The 18,520-nt window shown below is 39.3% G+C and overlaps 1 protein-coding gene across 3 annotated transcripts in view; it reads right to left on the minus strand.

Moving 5' to 3' along the window:
• The window catches only part of SNAPC1 (small nuclear RNA activating complex polypeptide 1), a 43,206-nt gene extending 24,734 nt beyond the window's left edge, over nucleotides 1-18,472 (minus strand). Inside the window, exons 1-6 of one of the 3 annotated variants that reach the window (XM_086709595.1) lie at nucleotides 7,950-8,088; nucleotides 6,008-6,090; nucleotides 5,705-5,864; nucleotides 5,411-5,551; nucleotides 4,446-4,550; nucleotides 1,548-1,706 (exon numbers count right to left, since the gene is read on the minus strand). In XM_086709595.1, coding sequence (XP_086565721.1) covers nucleotides 1,548-1,706; nucleotides 4,446-4,550; nucleotides 5,411-5,551; nucleotides 5,705-5,857 — 558 coding nt within the window. In that variant the 5' untranslated portion in view covers nucleotides 5,858-5,864; nucleotides 6,008-6,090; nucleotides 7,950-8,088. Of the gene's footprint in view, nucleotides 1-1,547; nucleotides 1,707-4,445; nucleotides 4,551-5,410; nucleotides 5,552-5,704; nucleotides 5,865-6,007; nucleotides 6,091-7,949; nucleotides 8,150-18,029 lie in introns of those variants that run through there. The other 2 variants (XM_086709596.1, XM_025919665.2) reach the window with 2 other exon arrangements.
• Nucleotides 18,473-18,520: the final 48 nt, after the last annotated feature.

Raw genomic sequence — 18,520 nt, forward strand, 5'->3', positions numbered from 1 at the left:
CAAATTAACTAAAAATCAATTGCAAATAATTTCAGAGCAATGAGAATCATTTATTTTTTTAATTACTGCAAAACTAAAAGATCATTTCACCTTATTAGTGCACGGTCCACCACCTGACATTAAGTTAAGGTCAAGGTTAGGTTTCAGAATAGTTCTAAAAATCATCAATAAAATGCCTAAATCCTCCTAACTAAGGAAGGAAAACATGCATTTCACATAGTAGTAAGAAAATTGGTTTATTCTCCTTTCCTTCAGGTATTCAGAGGTCTTAGTAATGCTAACTAGAGAGTTTACTCAAAGAGGGTGCTATAAAAAAAAGTAGTATAAAAAAAGGGCAATAAGAGAGTACTCCGATAGATTTTTACATTGATTGCCTAGGTCATTTGTGTAACCCATTTGTAACACTTGAAGTATTCAAACATTCTAAACTGTGCTGTCTCTCATTAAAATAAATGTGGGTAGAGGAAGCAAACTGTTTCCTTCTTCTCAAGACTGTCATCATCACTTTCTTTGTTTATCTTTTCTAAAATTAAGTTTTGAGCCAAATCCCTTTATATAATGAAAAGCCAAAAACTGGCAACCAATCTTTCTGAAAGACAATATATAAAATAATAATTCCCATCTAGCACTTATGAAAACACTAATACATTATCAGACACATAATAAGTCATCAGAAATTGCTTATGTTTTACTTTTATTTTTTCCTAAAAGTATTTACTAAAATAAGATGGAGTGGTGATTTCAAAGCTAAATTCAGCAAGGCTGGCCATGAGGTTTCCAGGGTAAAAAGTTTCTCTAGGTGAAAAGGTTACTGTGGAATGTGGGCAGCTCCAGCGTCAGTATCTGGATCAGAAAACTAAACTGAAAATCTGTAAAACTGTGTAAAACTAAACTGTGCTGATGAGATCTGTAAATGGATAAATCGAGGCAGGCAGAGCATGCCTTCTCACAATGGAAGAAGCCACCACTCAGGTCTAGCAGTCTGTTGCCATGCACAAAAGTGGGACCACTATTACAAACCACTGATTTTTAACAGAAGCTAGATGTCTGGAATTTTAACTGAAGTCCACAAATATTTAAGTGCCAGTAATTATTTTGACATTTTAAAACAATTTTAGGATCAACACTGTGTCAAACAAACCACACGTGTGTGTAGGATTTGGCCCAAAGACCGCCAGTGTGCAACCTCTAGAAAATGCTAAATTATAAAGATTGGAATAAATCTATGGTATACCAAGATTACTTATTCCTCTAAAGTTAGATAGATATTATATATAATGTATGTTATTTAATACATATTATAGAATTATTATTAATAATTGTGTGAATATATATATAATGACATACAAAATCTGTTTGTAAGGTTAAATAGCATTACATAGCTGATAACTGGCAAAGCCAGACCTAGAAAAGTAAAGCTCTCGAAATCTTAACTCCAGGAGAATGTAGCCACTCAACTAAACTGCCTCTCAACCTCATCATCCCTGTCTAGCCATTAGTGTAGAATGCAAATACAACAGTGATATATTAAACAAGCAGTCACATACCTTTCTGTCTTTGTGCCACTGCTGATGCTCTAAAACTATGTTCTTAATATTGTCAAAAAAATCATCCTTTATCAAGCTGAGGGCTTTGTCTGGATTGGATTTATCACCTGAAATTATATGTTTCATGTTCTGATAATGATCATGAACATTCAGCATTTCCTAAAAGTGAAAAGATGAATCTTTCAGTTCAATTTTTGAGGAGAAACTTAAAGGCAAAACCAACACAAAATAAAATGACACTCCCAAGTGACTAAGTTGATAAAGAATAATAAGCTACAGTATATTGAAAACAATATAATCATACAACCCAAATAGTACAACTTTATTAATGGTCTCCACAGAGATCCACTAATCTTCACAAACCTCAAAGCCTCTGTGCCTGTCCCCATAAGCTCCATCATTACTTCACTAGTAAGATCCACGATTAAAAGAAATAGAAGGCAATTTTTGACAACATTTGAGGCATCACTTAGACCTTCTTCCCCAGAAACCTCCAGCCAGTTGGGCAGGTCTATGGGGTAAGGGAAAGACAGCACATTACAGGTAGACTTCAGAAATCAGATAAAGCCAGTATTGAGACTTGGCTCAAAGAGCAGCAGAGAACGACTGACACTCCCATCACAGATGACCACTGCAACACCCGAGTCATCCCCAAGTTAGGCTACTCAATTCATTTCCAGTAGGTTTTGATGGCATTGACAGGGATCTGTTCAAACAATCACGAGCTGCTGGGCAGTGCTGAGTGCTCACTCATGCAGGACCTTCAAAGGAGAACACTGTCCAGACATGGGGAGCCCCTAACTTTGTACAGCTTGCAGTGTGCTGAATTCCATTATTTTACTACATGCAATAAAATACAGAGGAAAGACCACTAGCTGGATCCGGTTTTGAGGCTGAGTTCTGTCATTTGCTAGACTGTGACCTTGAGCAAATCCCTCAATCTGAGAATCACATTCCACATTTGTACAAAATTAAGTGATGCCATCTAGCCCACTGTAAACTATATTAAGTGAGCTTATACAAGTGGGAATGTTCTATAAAATGTAAAGCAACATACAAAGTTAAAGGATTAAGAAATAAAAGAAAGTACATGCACTTTGGAGCCTTATAGGCTTGGACATTCAAATCCAGTGTCTGTACCTTACTGTACCCTACTTTATGCAAATTACTTACTTTCTCTGAACCTCAGTTTCCTTGTTTTTGAAATCAGGAAAATACCACCTCCTTTGCAGGGTTACTATGATCATTAGCGGGATAACAGACATAAAACACCCAACAGTTCCTGGCACGTGCTGAACACACAACACATGATAGCCACTACTGTATTATAATTGTAGAAGTAAAGAAACAAAGAAATGACTGGCTTAAGGTCCTATTTAAGTAATAGAGTTATAATTCAAAATCAAAAGTTTATTTTTCCCCATATACTTTTTTTTTTTAATTCCAGTATAGTAAACAGTGTTATATTAGTTTTAGGTATACAACACCGTGACTCAACAAAAATCAGAAGTTCTGATTCAATATCCTAGTCTCTTCATTTTATTATGCATCCTTAACCACAAAGCTAGAACTAATGAGTAGCTGAATCATGACCCAAATTCAGGTCTGCTGACATGTAGGCTTAATAGCATTTGCAGGCAGGAGAAGCAACGTAGGGAAGTATTAAATGTAAGGATTATTATGAGAACAGGTGAAAGACTGCACACGGACAGGGTGAACAGAGTCAACAGAGGGAAAAGGCTCTTAAAGCAGGTCTGTGGTAAGTGAAAGACCCTACAAAAAATCACGATGACTTCACATAGAAGCTTCTAGGAATAGGCATTCCATAGCTTGGCCCTTTGGACCCTTCTCCCTGATCACCCTAAAAGGATATGCCTTTGTTCACCCCAGCTCTGTTCTCTAAAATCTGTCAGGGGCACCTGGGTGGCTCAGTCGGTTAAGCATCCAATTCTTGATTTCAGCTCAGGTCATGTTCTCATGGTCATGAGATCGAGCCCCACATCGGGCTCCATGCTGAGTGTGGCACTGGCTTGGGATTCTCTCCTTCCCTCTCTCTCTGCCCTTACCCTGCTCGTTCTCTCTCTCAAAATAAAAATTAACTTAAAAACATAAAATATAAAATCTTCCATACCTGTTTGCTGACACAGACAATATTTTCAAACAAAGGAACCTGTATTTCAACACTTTCAGAACCTTTAATTCTTAAAAGAACGTAAAATCAAAAACCATGTTTAAGAAGGTATGTTGACAAAAAATTAACTTTCTACCACCATATCAGTCCACAACCAAAAATGGGTTTTGTTTCAACCTCAGGGCAGTGCTATTCCATGCATGTAAAATTCTGAGAGTCTCACTACTTATTCATGTGAAAGATGATTTTTCTCAATACTGACAACTCAAATAAAATACCAAAACACATTAGATGGTAAAGCTGCTTTAAGACTATGCCTCTTATCCATAAATCTTGATTTCATATTTTTGTTTTATCAGAACAGCTTTATTGTTTTCAGTGGCTTTTAAAATAAGCATTATAAAAAGCAACTTAAGAAATAAATACATAGTGTTAAAAAATAAAAATTAAGTCACTTTAAATTCTTGTTTTATGACCTATTTAAAATCAAACATAAATGGTGGCTTCAGTATTTGAATCTAAACATCCCAAGTCCAAGGGCAGTCTTCTATATTTTTTGCTTCTCACAGAGTTTCAAGATTTATTCCATAAATTTTCATATATTTAGAGTGTATTACATCTGATACTTTAGAGAAATAAGCATTCTATGATTGGTTAAAATCATTAGAAAAAATTTCAGTATCCCTAGATGAAGGTGTAACTTCTGTATATAGTTAACAATAAAACATTTTTTTTTTTAATTTCAAGAGCATAAAAAACAAATTTACCTCTAACACATCAGAAGTGATAAGTTTCATTACACGATCATTTGGGTCCTTAAATTCTTCTGTAACTTCAGCTCGTTGAATTTTCTTCTTCATTCTATATGATAGCTGTGTGATAATGAATGTCTTTTAAAGGACATTTTTTTAGATAATCCATTTTCCAAAGACTATCAGACTTTTAAAATAACCTTTAAGGGGCACCTGGGTGGTTCAGTCGGTTAAGCATCCAACTTCAGCTCAGGTCATGATCTCACAGGTCATGAGTTTGAGCCCCAAACCAGGTGAGCTTGAGCCCCACTTCAGGGGAGCTTGAGCCCAATTTGGCCAGGCTGACAGTATGGAGCCTGTGTGGGATTCTTTCTCTCTCCCTCTCTCTCTGCCCCTCATTCACTTGTGCCCTCTTTGATAGACAGATAGATAGATAGATAGATAAAATAAAGTATTTAAAAAAATAATAAAATAAAATAGCCTTTAAGATGTCATGCCACATGATTATAAATTCAAATGATAGAGAAGTTACATGATTGGCCAGCTGATGTCAGATCCAGAATTAGGACCTGGTGCTCTTTTAATCTAATATCTCAAGTGTCATAAGACTGAAGAAACATATTTTATTAGTGGACATTTCAGTTCTTCACCAACTGACTTTAAAATTCCTTGGTCTTCTTTCAGTAACCTCTCTGATCTGAATAAAGGAATAAACAAATGGCAAATGCCAAATCTCATTTCCTATTCTAACAATTTGCTTAACAGATGGCATCTAGAAACACACTGTATTTAAAAGCAGAGACTAAATTTTTGTTTGCAAAAAAAAGTAATCAGAAAGCATTTTCTCCTATTTTCTCCTACTGTTCTAATTGTATTGGAAATTATATAATATTCTTTCTACTTTATGGAGACTGAGGTACTTTATGAACAATGAAGTATAATTTCTCATTTTGAAAAACAATCTATTTTAGATAACATACCAATTTGGGCATTGCTGTAAAGTGAAATGCTTTGTCTAGTCGCAGTTTCCTAAAGATATAAGCTGCATCAAAATGTTGTGCATTTATCAAATCTTGCTGAAATTTTAAGACTTCATCCCAATCTTTCAGGGCAACTCTAATCTACAAACAAGAGAGTAAAAAAGTTACTAAAGGTATATCTTTTTCATTAATGTATTTTAATTTTGAAACATTGGCATTCCTGTTTAAATCAGTTTGTTGTAAAAATATTGTACCTGTTTCCTATTTCTGCTGAGGGAAAACAACAAGTATTACCTTTTGTTTTGGTTGACACAGCTGGGTGTTATATAATCCATATAGCAGATACAAAGCACCAACTCTGATCTGGAAGGTGTAGGGCGGTAAAAAATATTGCCAAGCCAAAGCTAATGCTTCTTTTGTGAACATGTTCTTTTCTAAATTTCTCATTCTACCACTAGAAAACAAAGAGAAAATATATTATGACTCTAAGTAAACCAGTAATGAACACGAATTAGAAGACGTATATTCTAGCAGCTACTAGAAACTGGATGGGCATTCCACATCTGATCCTTTCACAATCCAAGCACAAAAACTTACTTTTCTGCTGTGCTTCTTACACTGAGGAATAGGCATGCACTCGGTAAACAGGATGCATCTTCCTAAGGCATCAACTTTACTTGCTGAATAGGGGAGCAAAGGGGGAGGGGCTACAAATTATTCCTGGTTAAGAATTTAAAACATTTTTAAAAATTAAAATAACCATGGTTATATTACAGAATAAAATACAAAAGTTATATGCCTTCTAATATACAACGGAGATTTTCCCCAATACTCTCAGGGATATACTCTACACCTCATTAGTCCTTGAGACACCTAGGTGAAAAAGTTAAAGAACCACAATACAACATAACCCACACCCTCCTCCCAATTCTGCAGGACAAAGCTCACCAAAGTAAAGAAGGAGCAGGGTAGAAAAGCAGACTTCACTATACTCCCAAAGCCTGGGATCTTCAAATAATGAATACACTAAAAGAATGCAAAATACTTACTGTAGTATTAGCAACCAAAGCAACTGCTAAAGAAACATCACCACTACTCAAGTAGTGTCTACTTTTTTTCTCATTTTACTTTTTCCTCCTTAGCTAAATATATGGAGGTAACCCCCGCAATATTTTCCAATATCTGCTTTACCACCTACTAGCTGTGTGACCACGGAGATTACTTAACCTCATTAAGCCTCAATTTCCCCTTCCATAAAACAAGGATAATTATGTACCTGCTTTTCAAAGTTGTTCTACGGATTAAATACATTAAGCTATAAATGTATTACATTTAGTAGCCATTAAAAAAATTAGTTCCTTTCATTAACTGTACAACAAATAGCTCTCTATCCTCCATCCCCCGCAATGTACAAACTACACAGGTAATTATTACATTGAAACAAAGAGAACTTTTACTTCTGATTCAGGAAAACACAGTCTTAATCACAAGAATTCATTCAGCCAATCATTTAGCTTTTTCAATATTGTGTGTGTTATGCTAATGAATATCAAACTTATCCAGTCACTGTCCTCACAGAGCTCTGTCTAATGGAAGGAAAACTATAAAGCAATAATAATAATAATAAATAAATATTTACAGGGCAATGAAGGGTACCCTTAACACGTATTAGCTCATTTAACACTCATGACTGCAATAAGAGGTATTCCAGTCTCCATGCTATGGATATGGAAGTTCAGGCAAGTAATTTGCCCGAAGTCAGAGTTACTCTTTGGGCTGTGATTCAAATTCAGGCAGTCCCGCTCTGTAATCTGTTTGCTCTTAACCGCTATACTCCACCACCTTTTGAACTACACGCTGAAAATAACCTGTGCTAAGTCGAGACATAAAAGAAGCATAATGCTCTGGGGAAAAACCCAGTATGAACGCCTGACTTACTCTAGAAGGGCAAAGGAAGGCTTCCCTGAAACACTGTTCATTTGAGATTAATCTGAGTTTAGAAAAAGGTGGTCTGGCAGAAGGAACTGGGGGGAAAGCTCCAGGCCCAGTAAAGCCTGAAGAGGACCACAGGCGGCCTGGAGCAAGACAAACCACTGGAGTGGTAAGCAGGGGAAGGACAGGATCGGACTGCCACTCTAGAAAGACAACTGTGGTTGTATGAAAAACGAATTCAGTCGTGCAGCGTTCTGTCTTTGCTTGGGTGTTTGTTTTGTTTTTAAACAAGGGGCTTTAGGAGAACAAGGCTGGAGGAGGGCAAATGGTGGGTGACCTGGGCCAGGGTGAGGCAGAGGAGATGGAGAAGACGGTTTAGAAGGGTGGCCAGGCAGAAATACATACTCGGCGGGAGGCCGCAAAAGGACGCAGACGAAGCCAATGAAACTGCCCAGGAAGAAGGCCCGGGAGAGCTGGGGGCAGCGTGCAGGGGCTGCAGCCTTCCTCCGCCCTTCCCAGGAGCAGCAGCGCTTTGGGGAAGAAAAAAGCTTCCTACTCCGCCTCTGAGCAGGGAGTGATGCAAGGGTAGCGGACTAGAAACACCCACCAGAAGATGGTCCCGAACTTCATGCTCCTCCAGAGCTCCGTGAAGTCCTCGAAGCGCACGCTATCGGTCTCCTGGAAGCGGCTGAGCAGCGCCTCGCAGTCAGTCTGCAGGCCTGCAGGAGTCCCCATGCCTGCAAAAGCCCCTAGACCACGCGCGGACCAGCCGGCAGCTGTCGCCCAGGAAACCGAAGCCGGACGTCCCGCCCCTGTGCATGACGTACTTGCCTTATCCGGCCCCTTTAGCTCCGCCTCTAGCTGGACTGGTGCGAATTGTGGGTTTTGCTTCTTGCGCATGAGTGGATGTGTGCCCGTACCTGCCCTGATCTGCTTAAAGATAGAGGGCTAAGGTCAGTTCTCTCAATTTCATTGAAGAAGTTTCTATCTCAGGAGTCGTGTGAGCCCAAGCAGGATTTTAGGTCTGCATTAGTCTAGCTTATGTAAATTGGCTTTACCCTTACTTTCCTTTAAAGTGACCCTGGGGGCGCCTGGGTGGCTCACTTAAGCCCCTGACTTCGTTCAGGTCATAATCTCAGGGGTTTGTGAGTTCGAGCCCCTCATCCTGCTCTGTGCTAACAGCTCAGAACCTGGAGCCTGCTTGAGATTCTGTGTCTCCCTCTCTCCCTGCCCTTCTCCCGCTGCCACTTTGTCTTTATATCAAAAATAAACATTAAAGTGATCCTGGAGTCACAGAAGTCAACTTTTATAGTTCGGCAAGAACAGGTCCCGTCTTCCACCCAATTCTTCGTGGAAACAGGATCTAAAGAAGACCTTTTACTAGGAAGTGAACTCCACTTATTCTCTCATAGTTTACAACCACATAGTATAGTGTTCAATGTGTGTCTCTCGTTGTAACCATTGCAGTCTTCTGCAACCACAAATTGAGAAACTTGTGAACATCACCCCACAGCCGCTCACACCCCTATGTTCATAATAATCTGGCCTAGTACTTGGCAGAAAGTACGTATTTATCGATTATTTGGCTTAATTGGCACTCTGTGTATGCTCCACCTCTTACTCCCTGGAGCTAGATATGGAGTAGTATGCTGGACTTCTCACCATTTTCAGATTGCAGGGCATGCTATTTTTATTCTTTAGGAGTGGTATGCCAATATAATGGAAAGCATTAGACCATCTGTAGATGGAGGTTCAACTCACTTAACTTTCCTGATCATTGATCTTTTTTAAAAAATTTATGTAATATTTATGTATACAGAAAACCTTATGTAACATGTCTAAGATAAGCATAACAATGAAGTGAACATTTGTGTACCTTCTACCTGTGGAGGAACAGGAACAGGAACAAGTCTGTCACATTCATCTGTGAACTCCTCCCCTAATTTATTCCTCTGCCTTTACCACTACCATGGTAACAACTACCTTGTTTTGCTTCTCATTCTTTTGCAACCGACTTCAGCTGAGGTCATGATCTCATAGTTTGTGGGTTCAAGCCCCTTGTTGGGTTCTGTACTGACAGCTCAGGGCCTGGAGCCTGCTTCAGATTCTGTCTCCTTCTCTCTCTCTCTGCTCCTACCGCACTTGTGCTCCTTCTCAAAAATAAATAAATATTTAAAAGTTATTCCTTGTTTATCTTAAATACAGTTTAACTGTATTTTAAAGGACGTCCTTTATTTTTCTTTGTCAAATATGGCAATTCTACTTACACATTACAGCAGTATATATATGTGTATATATATATATGTATATATATACATATATACACATATACACACGTATATATGTATATATATGTAGAAATGTTGGATGATAATGGGTGCAAGTGTAAAACTTTAAAAGATAACGTCAAATTGTTTTTCTAGAGTGGTTGAACGGATTGTCACTTCAATATCTGTGTATGGCAGTTCCAAATTCAGCCATATCATCTCAGAAACTTGATACCTAATTGTGCTGTTAACATTCATTTCTGTGATTATTAATGGTTGTGCATCTTCTTAAATTCTAATCTTCTTCCTGTTCCCTCTACTATGAAATGCCTGTTCATATGTTTTGTCCATGTTTCAATTGGGTTGTTTGCCTTTTTCATACTGATCTGTAGGATCACCTTATATATTCTGGATCTTAAACTGGTGTTTGTTATATGTATTATAAATATCTTTCCCCAGTCTGACTTATTTTTGTTTACTATCTTTATGGTGATATTTGATACACAGAAATTCTTATTTTTACTGTAGTCAATTTTTAAATCTTTTCCAATAAGGACTTTTGTCGATACATATGTTCTCTATATTTCATTATAGGGAATACCAATAGTGTAACTTAATAGACCTTAAATGCTCAGTGGCTTAACATAAATGAAATTTATTTTTCTTTCCCATTAAATTCAATTAATGGCAAGTTGGGATGGGAAGGGTTCTGCACCAAGAAGTCATCCAGGGACCCAGACTAATGAAGCCTCTGCTGTCTTCAGTCATTGGTTTTCAAGAGCACGCTGAGCCCTGACATCTAGTCTGTAGACAGGGAAAGAAAGAGGATGTGAAAGACTGCATGAGAGACTTTATGGGCCATGCCTGGAAGTGGTACACCCTCAAAGGTGGTCTGCTGACCTCTGCTGGTCTACAAACTATTACCTCTCCATCACTCTTTAGTACAGAAATTAAGAATAAGTATTTGCAAACGCTTACTAGCAATCTGGCAAAGTAATTTTATGTCTGTTAAATCTAATAATAAAAAGTAGGACTGCATACGACATGACTTTTTAAATCTCAGTCTTCTGGTAATTTATTTCTTTTTTCCATTTACAAAAGCACTGGTCCACAATTGGAGAGAAATTGTCCATTACCACAGATAGTTTGAGAAGCACTGGGGTACACCATTTCAGTCCATATCCCGTTGGCCAAAAGTTAGTCACATGGGCCCTCCCAGAGGCAAAGAGACCTGAGAAATGTTGTCCCTAACTGGGCAAACTCTTCCTCACAACTCCAATCTGTGGAAGAGGTACTTAATCTTTGTCGAACTGCCAACATTGCTGCCACAATTTTCTATCAAAAGTCTTAAAGTATTGCCTTTCACTGTTAATTCACTGTATCCATCTAAAAATGATTTCTAGGGTGCCTGGGTGGCTCAGTCGGTTAAGCGGCCGACTTCAGCTCAGGTCATGATCTCGCAGTTTGTGAGTTCTAGCCCCGCGTCGGGCTCTGTGCTGACAGCTCATAGCCTGGAGCCTGCTTCAGATTCTGTGTCTCCCTCTCTCTGACCCTCCCCTGTTCATGCTCTGTCTCTTCCTGTCTCAAAAATAAATAAACGTTAAAAAATAAAAATAAAAATGATTTCTATGTATGGTATGGGTTAAGGATCCAATTTCACTTTTTTTTGCATATATATATAAATATATATATATGCATGTATAGGGGCGCCTGGGTGGCGCAGTCGGTTAAGCGTCCGACTTCAGCCAGGTCACGATCTCGCGCTCTGTGAGTTCGAGCCCCGCGTCAGGCTCTGGGCTGATGGCTCGGAGCCTGGAGCCTGTTTCCGATTCTGTGTCTCCCTCTCTCTCTGCCCCTCCCCCGTTCATGCTCTGTCTCTCTCTGTCCCAAAAATAATAAACGTTAAAAAAAAAAAAATTTAAAAAGTCACTTCTGTCACATACTAAGTGTGCAGGGCTAACTGAAGCCAATACACAATTGTGTGGCTCTGTACCTGTTGTTACGATGCCAGAATATTTACATTACTGTTAGTATATATAATTTATTGCAGCAATTCTGAATACCTGTTGCTCCCCCTTTCCCATGGGGCTTGCTGTTTTTGTGGTTTCTTTCTTTATTTGTTTACTTACCTGATTAGACTATTTTAGTGAAGTCCATTTCCCTCTTAAGGCCACTTAAGAGCCTAAGTAGCTCTTCAGAGGGTACAGCCCTGGCTATGCACACACTTGCCTGGGATCACAGTGGTTTTACCAAGGCTTTCTTTGGCTGTCTCTTTTCCAGAGCTCTCTGTTAAAGAGCCTGACTCTGTTGGTATCACACCCAGCTATTAGGCTACCCCAATTGCCTATTGATTGCTCCACTGTTTTTGAGTGTGCTGAGGCATGAATTGCTCCAGAGTCTAATCCAATCACATTTAGGCTCCTTTAGAGGTAGTCTTTGAGGTTTGTTCTGATCCCAAGAGGGCTCCTCTTAGTTGTCTCTTTCCCTGGATTTCTCTGGTAAACTAGTTAGCCTGCAGTTTAACTTGTTGCTGCCATGGAGCTACCAGCCTCCTCTTAATTATTTACCAAAATAATTACCAAAATATCCGTTGTTTTCAAGACACCTTTGAGTTTGAATTTTCTCACACTCTTCCAAATAAAGCCCTTTCTTTTGGGAGAGCTTCTGAGTTCTCCATTCTAATGGATTTTCTCTCCCCCTGGGCAAAATCTCTGAGACACTGCTGTGGAGCTGAGGATGGGGACAATGGCCCACTTCTCTCAGAATGATACCTCTGCTTTAGGAGCAGGGCTCTGGGAGGAGGCAGTTTCTATTCTTCTCAGGCTGCTTCTGCTGGCATGGAACTTCCCAGTTTACATGTGAGCTGGGGTGAAAGTGATTGGGATCACAGCACTTTTGGACTGCTGCACCTGGGATAGAGCCTCTGTCCAATGAATGGTGCCTGAAAGGAAAGGGGTTCGCAATCTCCCCAATCTCTAGGCCATACTTACCTGAAATTTAGCTTTTGCAACATGATTCTAAAGATGAGAAATGCTAGCAGCCTGGCCCTCCCAGAGAGATGACATAGCCCTTTACTGGGATCTAGCAAAAGAGGGAGCCCCTTAGAGGGAGGTGAGCTTCTGTCATAGTGAGCAGGATGGGAGAGGCAGCAGATCCCGTTTCAAGGGTCACTAACTCCTGATGTTCTTAACAAGATTTAGTATATTTTCTTGAATAAAAATTTCTTCATCTGCTGTATTCTCTTCAATTTCAAGAAACTTTAAATGGTATTTAAAAAAAATTCTCGCCAGTTGTACTTTCACTGGAGAGCAAGTCCACAGAGCTCCTATTACTGCCATTTTCCTGGAGATGGATTTAAAGGCATAACTCCCCCATCCAATGACTGATCAGTGTAGGGATGAAAAGGCTCTGGCCCTCTCTGTGACTTGGGACAACTCTCAAGGACTATCCCAGGGCCAGAGCTCCCATATGGCTGCTGAAGATCTTCGTTGGGACTGCATCTCAACTCAGGTTCTTCCTCTACCCCCTTCTGCGTTTTCGTTTCCTTGTGTTGTTCCTTAAAGCACTCCCTAAGACATGACCTGTGATGTCCATCTGAGTCCACTTCCTAGGGAACCCAATGGCAGAGACTTGGGTACCATTATACTACTCTCTTTACTTTTGTACATGTTAAAAGTCTTGTACATGTTCATAGTGAAGATGTAAGGAAAGAAAAGAACTGAATCAGACTGGATGTGGTGGATAAGATTGTAAGTGACAAATGACCTCTGGGGTTCTGGTTTGGGAGACTGTGTGGTGCCATTCACTGAGCAGGGAACACAGGATGGGAGCTATTTGGAGAACATATGATGAACCATTTGGAGCACAGTTAGTATTTCAGAGGCCGAATTTGAGGTTCTTGTGGGGAGCAGTATAGTCTGGATTCAGATTATCAAGCTACAAACAATTCATGAAAAGGAAAGGTAATGGTGACTTAGAACATCTTAAATGGCCAAAACATTCTGTTTAGCTTCCAGTTGTGTTTTTCCCAATTACAGTTGAATGTGAGTAGCTCATAGAATGGGAATTAACCACGCTCTTGATGGCAGGCACTACATTCTAGAATATTTGAATCACCAACAGGTCTTATAGTAACAATTGTCCGAGTCTGTTCATGCTGCTGTAACAAATACCATAAGCTGGGTAGCTTATAAACAACAAACATCTACTTACTCTTTACAGTTCTGGAGGCTGGCGAGAACCCTGTTCCAGTTGCAGACTGCTGATTTCTCATTGAATCCTCACACAGCCAAAGGGGAAAAAGAGCTCTCTGGAGCCTCTCTTGTAGGAGCATGAATCCCTTTCAGGGTCTACCCTCATGACCTAATCACTGCCCAAAGGCCCTACCTCCTAATACTATCATCTTGGAGGTTAGGTTTCAGCATATGAATTTGAGAGGAAACAAACAGTTGGAACATAGCAAACACCTTGGACTCACTCAGCCCTCGGTTGTTGTTCACTGAATGAATGGATTTCACTGCAAGGACTAGAAAACAGTCTTGTTTTCCCCATTCTGTTTCTCTGATCATAATTCTTCTCTGGTTCCCACATCATAGGAGATCCTCTCCCACCTTTAATCATATGTGAGTTGTCTTTGTGCAAACAGAGTGGAAGTTTTTTTGTTTTTTTTTTTTTAACATTTATTTATTTTTGAGACAGAGAGAGAGCATGAACAGGGGAGGGTCAGAGAAAGAGGGAGACACAGAATCTGAAACAGGCTCCAGGCTCTGAGCTGTCAGCACAGAGCCCGACGCGGGGCTCGAACCCACGGACCGCGAGAACATGACCTGAGCCGAAGTCGGACGCTTAACCGACTGAGCCACCCAGGCGCCCCCAGAGTGGAAGTTTTTAAGGAACAAATTATCAATCCGATGGAATCATGCTCCAAAGGAATTAAGAATTTTTGTAGGGGAGATGAGACATGCATGAATGATCAAGGAAGATTAAAAAAAAAAAACCAAAAACACATAGAGTATCATGTCATCTGTGAAGAGTGCAAGTTTGACCTCCTCCTAGCCGATTTGGATGCCTTTTATTCCTCTATGTTGTCTGATTGCAGAAGCTAAGACTTCCAATACTATGTTGAATAACACTGGCAAGAGTGAACATCCCTGTCTTGTTCCTGACCTTAGCGGGAAAGCTCTCAGTTTTTCCCCATTGAGGATGATATTAGCGTTGGGTCGTTCATATATGGCTTTTATGATCTCGAGATCTGATCCTTCTATCCCTACTTTCTTGAGGGTTTTTATCAAGAAAGGATGCTGTATTTTATCAAATGCTTTCTCTGCATCTATTGAGAGGATCATACGGTTCTTGTCCTTTCTTTTATTGATGTGATGAATCACATTAATTGTTTTGCAGATATTAAACCAGCCCTGCATCCCGGGTGTAAATCCCACTTGGTTGTGGTGGATAATTTTTTTAATGTATTGGTGGAGCCGGTTGGCTAATATCTTGTTGAGGATTTTTGCATCCATGTTCAACAGGGAAATTGGTCTATAGTTCACCAAAATACCGCTAGAACTGATTCATGAATTCAGCAAAGTTGCAGGATTTAAAATCAATGCACAGAAATCAGTTGCATTCCTACTCACCAACAATGAAGCAACAGAATGAGAAATCAAGGAATTTATCCCATTTACAACTGCACCAAAACCTATAAAATACCTAGGAATAAATCTAACCAAAGAGGTGAAAAATCTATACACTGAAAACTATAGAAAGCTTATGAAAGAAACTGAAGACACAAAAAAAATGGGAAAAGATTCCATGCTCCTGGATAGGAAGAACAAATATTGTTAATATGTCAATACTACCCAAAGCAATCTACATATTCAGTGCAATACCTACCAGAATAACAACAGCATTCTTCACAGAGCTAGAACAAATAATCCTAAAATTTGTATGGAACCAGAAAAGACCCCGAATAGCCAAAGCAATCTTGAAAAAGAAAACCAAAGCAGGAGGCATCACAATCCCAGACTTCAAACTATACTACAAAGCTGTAATCATCAAGACGGTATGGTACTGGCACAAGAACAGACACTGAGATCAATGGAACAGAATAAAGAACCCAGAAATGGACCCACAAACGTATGGCCAACTAATCTTTGACAAAGCAGGAAAGAATATCCAATGGAATAAAGACAGTCTCTTTAGCAAGTGGTGCTGGGAAAACTGGACAGCGGCATGCAGAAAAATGAACCTGGACCACTTTCTTACACCATGCACAAAAATAAACTCAAAATGGGTGAGAGACCTAAACATAAGACAGGAAGCCATCAAAATCCTCAAGGAGAAAGCAGACAAAAACTTCTTTGATCTTGGCCGCAGCAACTTCTTACTCAACACGTCTCCAGAGGCAAGGGAAACAAAAGCAAAAATGAACTACTGGGACCTCATCAAAATAAAAAGCTTCTGCACAGCAAAGGAAACAATCAGCAAAACTAAAAGGCAACCGACAGAACGGGAGAAGATATTTGCAAATGACATATCAGATAAAGGGTTAGGATCCAAAATTAATAAAGAACTTACCAAACTCAACATCCAAAAAAACAAATAATCCAGTGAAGAAATGGGCAAAAGACATGAATAGACACTTCTCCAAAGAGGACATCCAGATGGCCAACCGACACATGAAAAAATGCTCAACATCACTCATCATCAGGGAAATACAAATCAAAACCATATTGAGATACCACCTCACACCTGTCAGAACGGCTAACATTAACAACTCAGGCAACAACAGATGTTGGCAAGGATGCAGAGAAAGAGGATCTCTTTTGCATTGTTGGTAGGAATGCAAGCTGGTGCAGCCACTTTGGAACACAGTATGGAGGTTCCTCAAAAAAGTAAAAATAGAACTACCCTACCACCCATCAACTGCACTACTAGGTAGTTATCCAAAGGATACAGGTGTGCTGTTTCGAAGGGACACATGCACCCCAACATTTACAGCAGCACTATCAACAATAGCCAAAGTATGGAAAGAGTCCAAATGTCCATTGATGGATGAATGGGTAAAGAAGATGTGGTATACACATATACAATGGAGTATTACTCAGCAAATAAGAAGAATGAAATCTTGCCATTTGCAACTATGTGGATGGAACTGGAGGGTATTATGGTAAGCGAAATTAGCCAGTCAGAGAAAGACAAATATCATATGACTTCACTCGTAAGAGGACTTTAAGATACAAAACAGATGAACATAAGGGAAGGGAAACAAAAATAATATAAAAACAGGGAGAGGGACAAAACATAAGAGACTCTTAAATATGGAGAACAAACAGAGGGTTACCGGAGGGGTTGTGGGAGGGGGGATGGGATAAATGGGAAAGGGGCATTAAGGAACCTACTCCTGAAATCATTGTTGCACTAGATGCTAACTAATTTGAATGTAAATTAAAAAAAATAAAATTAAAACAAAAGAAAAAAACCACACATACAACAAGAAGTAAAGTAAGAAAGCTAAAGGTGTAGTGCCATGTAAGTTCACAGGGGTGGCAAATATTTGCAGCTGAATCTGCCTGGGAAGAGGCATAGCACCCACCCAAGCTGTGCTAGCCCCTCTGATTTGTACTGTTAATACTTCACTTTGGTTTTGCTTTCAATATTCTACCAGCAGACTGCAAAATCAGGACACAGCTTATAATGGCTCACCCGACAGCTGTTCAGTGCTCCTAGTAAAGAGTTTGTCATCGCTGTGTATATGACACATAGTTGTGTGTAGAACATTAAAAACAATTTGTTTCAAAGAGCAAAAAATATAAACAAGAAATACTGAAAAGGACCTTAATGTTTTTCTTAATGTTTTAATGTTTCAAAGATCTCTAAAAAAACAGATTTGACTTAACAGAGTCCTAGTCTACTTGTGAGGCTAATTATATGATGTTTCTGAACTTTTTAAAATGCATTGCCCTTGGTGAGAAACATTACAGGCAGCCACTTCACCCCCCCTCCCCCAGCCTGCTCCCCTCTGTGGAGAATCACCAGTTTATGGTTATTAAGCATCCATAGGACCAAAAGACTTGAGCACCCTCTTTAAATAGCACCTCTCTAATTGAACACAAACACACAAGATACTAAGGCTACAGATCAGTTTTTATTAGTAAAAAAAACATTTAAAACACCTCCCCCACTTTTTAAAAATGGACTCTTACTTTCTTAAATATTGTTTGAAAAACCATAAACAATGAATTATCCTGAAGGAAACAATTTAAAATAAAATGTAAAATGTTGACAACCCCGGATATGCATGGATGAGGTTATTTTAAACAATACCTTTCTTTGTACTTTACTACAAACTGATCAACCTAAACATACGAATTACAGGAGATTAAATTCAATGCCCCAAGCCTTCCCATATTCCATAAACTCACCTCCCTTCTGTCCAACAAGATTATCTTCTTCCAAAGGAGTCTTAATATCTGGCATTGGTAGGGTGCTGGCACACAGTATTCAAAAAACAAACAAGCAAAAAGCAAAACAAAAACAAAAAACAAACAAAAAACCACCTGGGGCAGGTAAAGTTTCAATTTACATTACCAGGGATATCTCAAAGCGCTTTATTTAAAACGAACTAAGTCTTTGAGTGCCTCATGGGGAATATAGTTAAACAATCAAGAGTCCTCCATTTTTGACCAGATTAGTAGAGGATTAATATTTTAAAACCTTTTTAAATAGTTAAGCAATCCCATCTGTTAGGAGACCTCAGATATGTTTCTATTCCACAAAACACAGTTTCATACCCCAAAACATTTGGGAATTCCGCAGACAGCTCTACAGCGACACATGAGACTCCTTCCCTGAACCTCCTAACAGTCCTATACCCCACCCCACCCCATCCCCCACCAAAAAATCGGGAAAGCGC

Source organism: Puma concolor, chromosome B3 (assembly GCF_028749965.1).
Source record: "Puma concolor isolate L17-30 chromosome B3, mPumCon1.1.hap2, whole genome shotgun sequence".
NCBI classification, from domain to species: domain Eukaryota; kingdom Metazoa; phylum Chordata; class Mammalia; order Carnivora; family Felidae; genus Puma; species Puma concolor.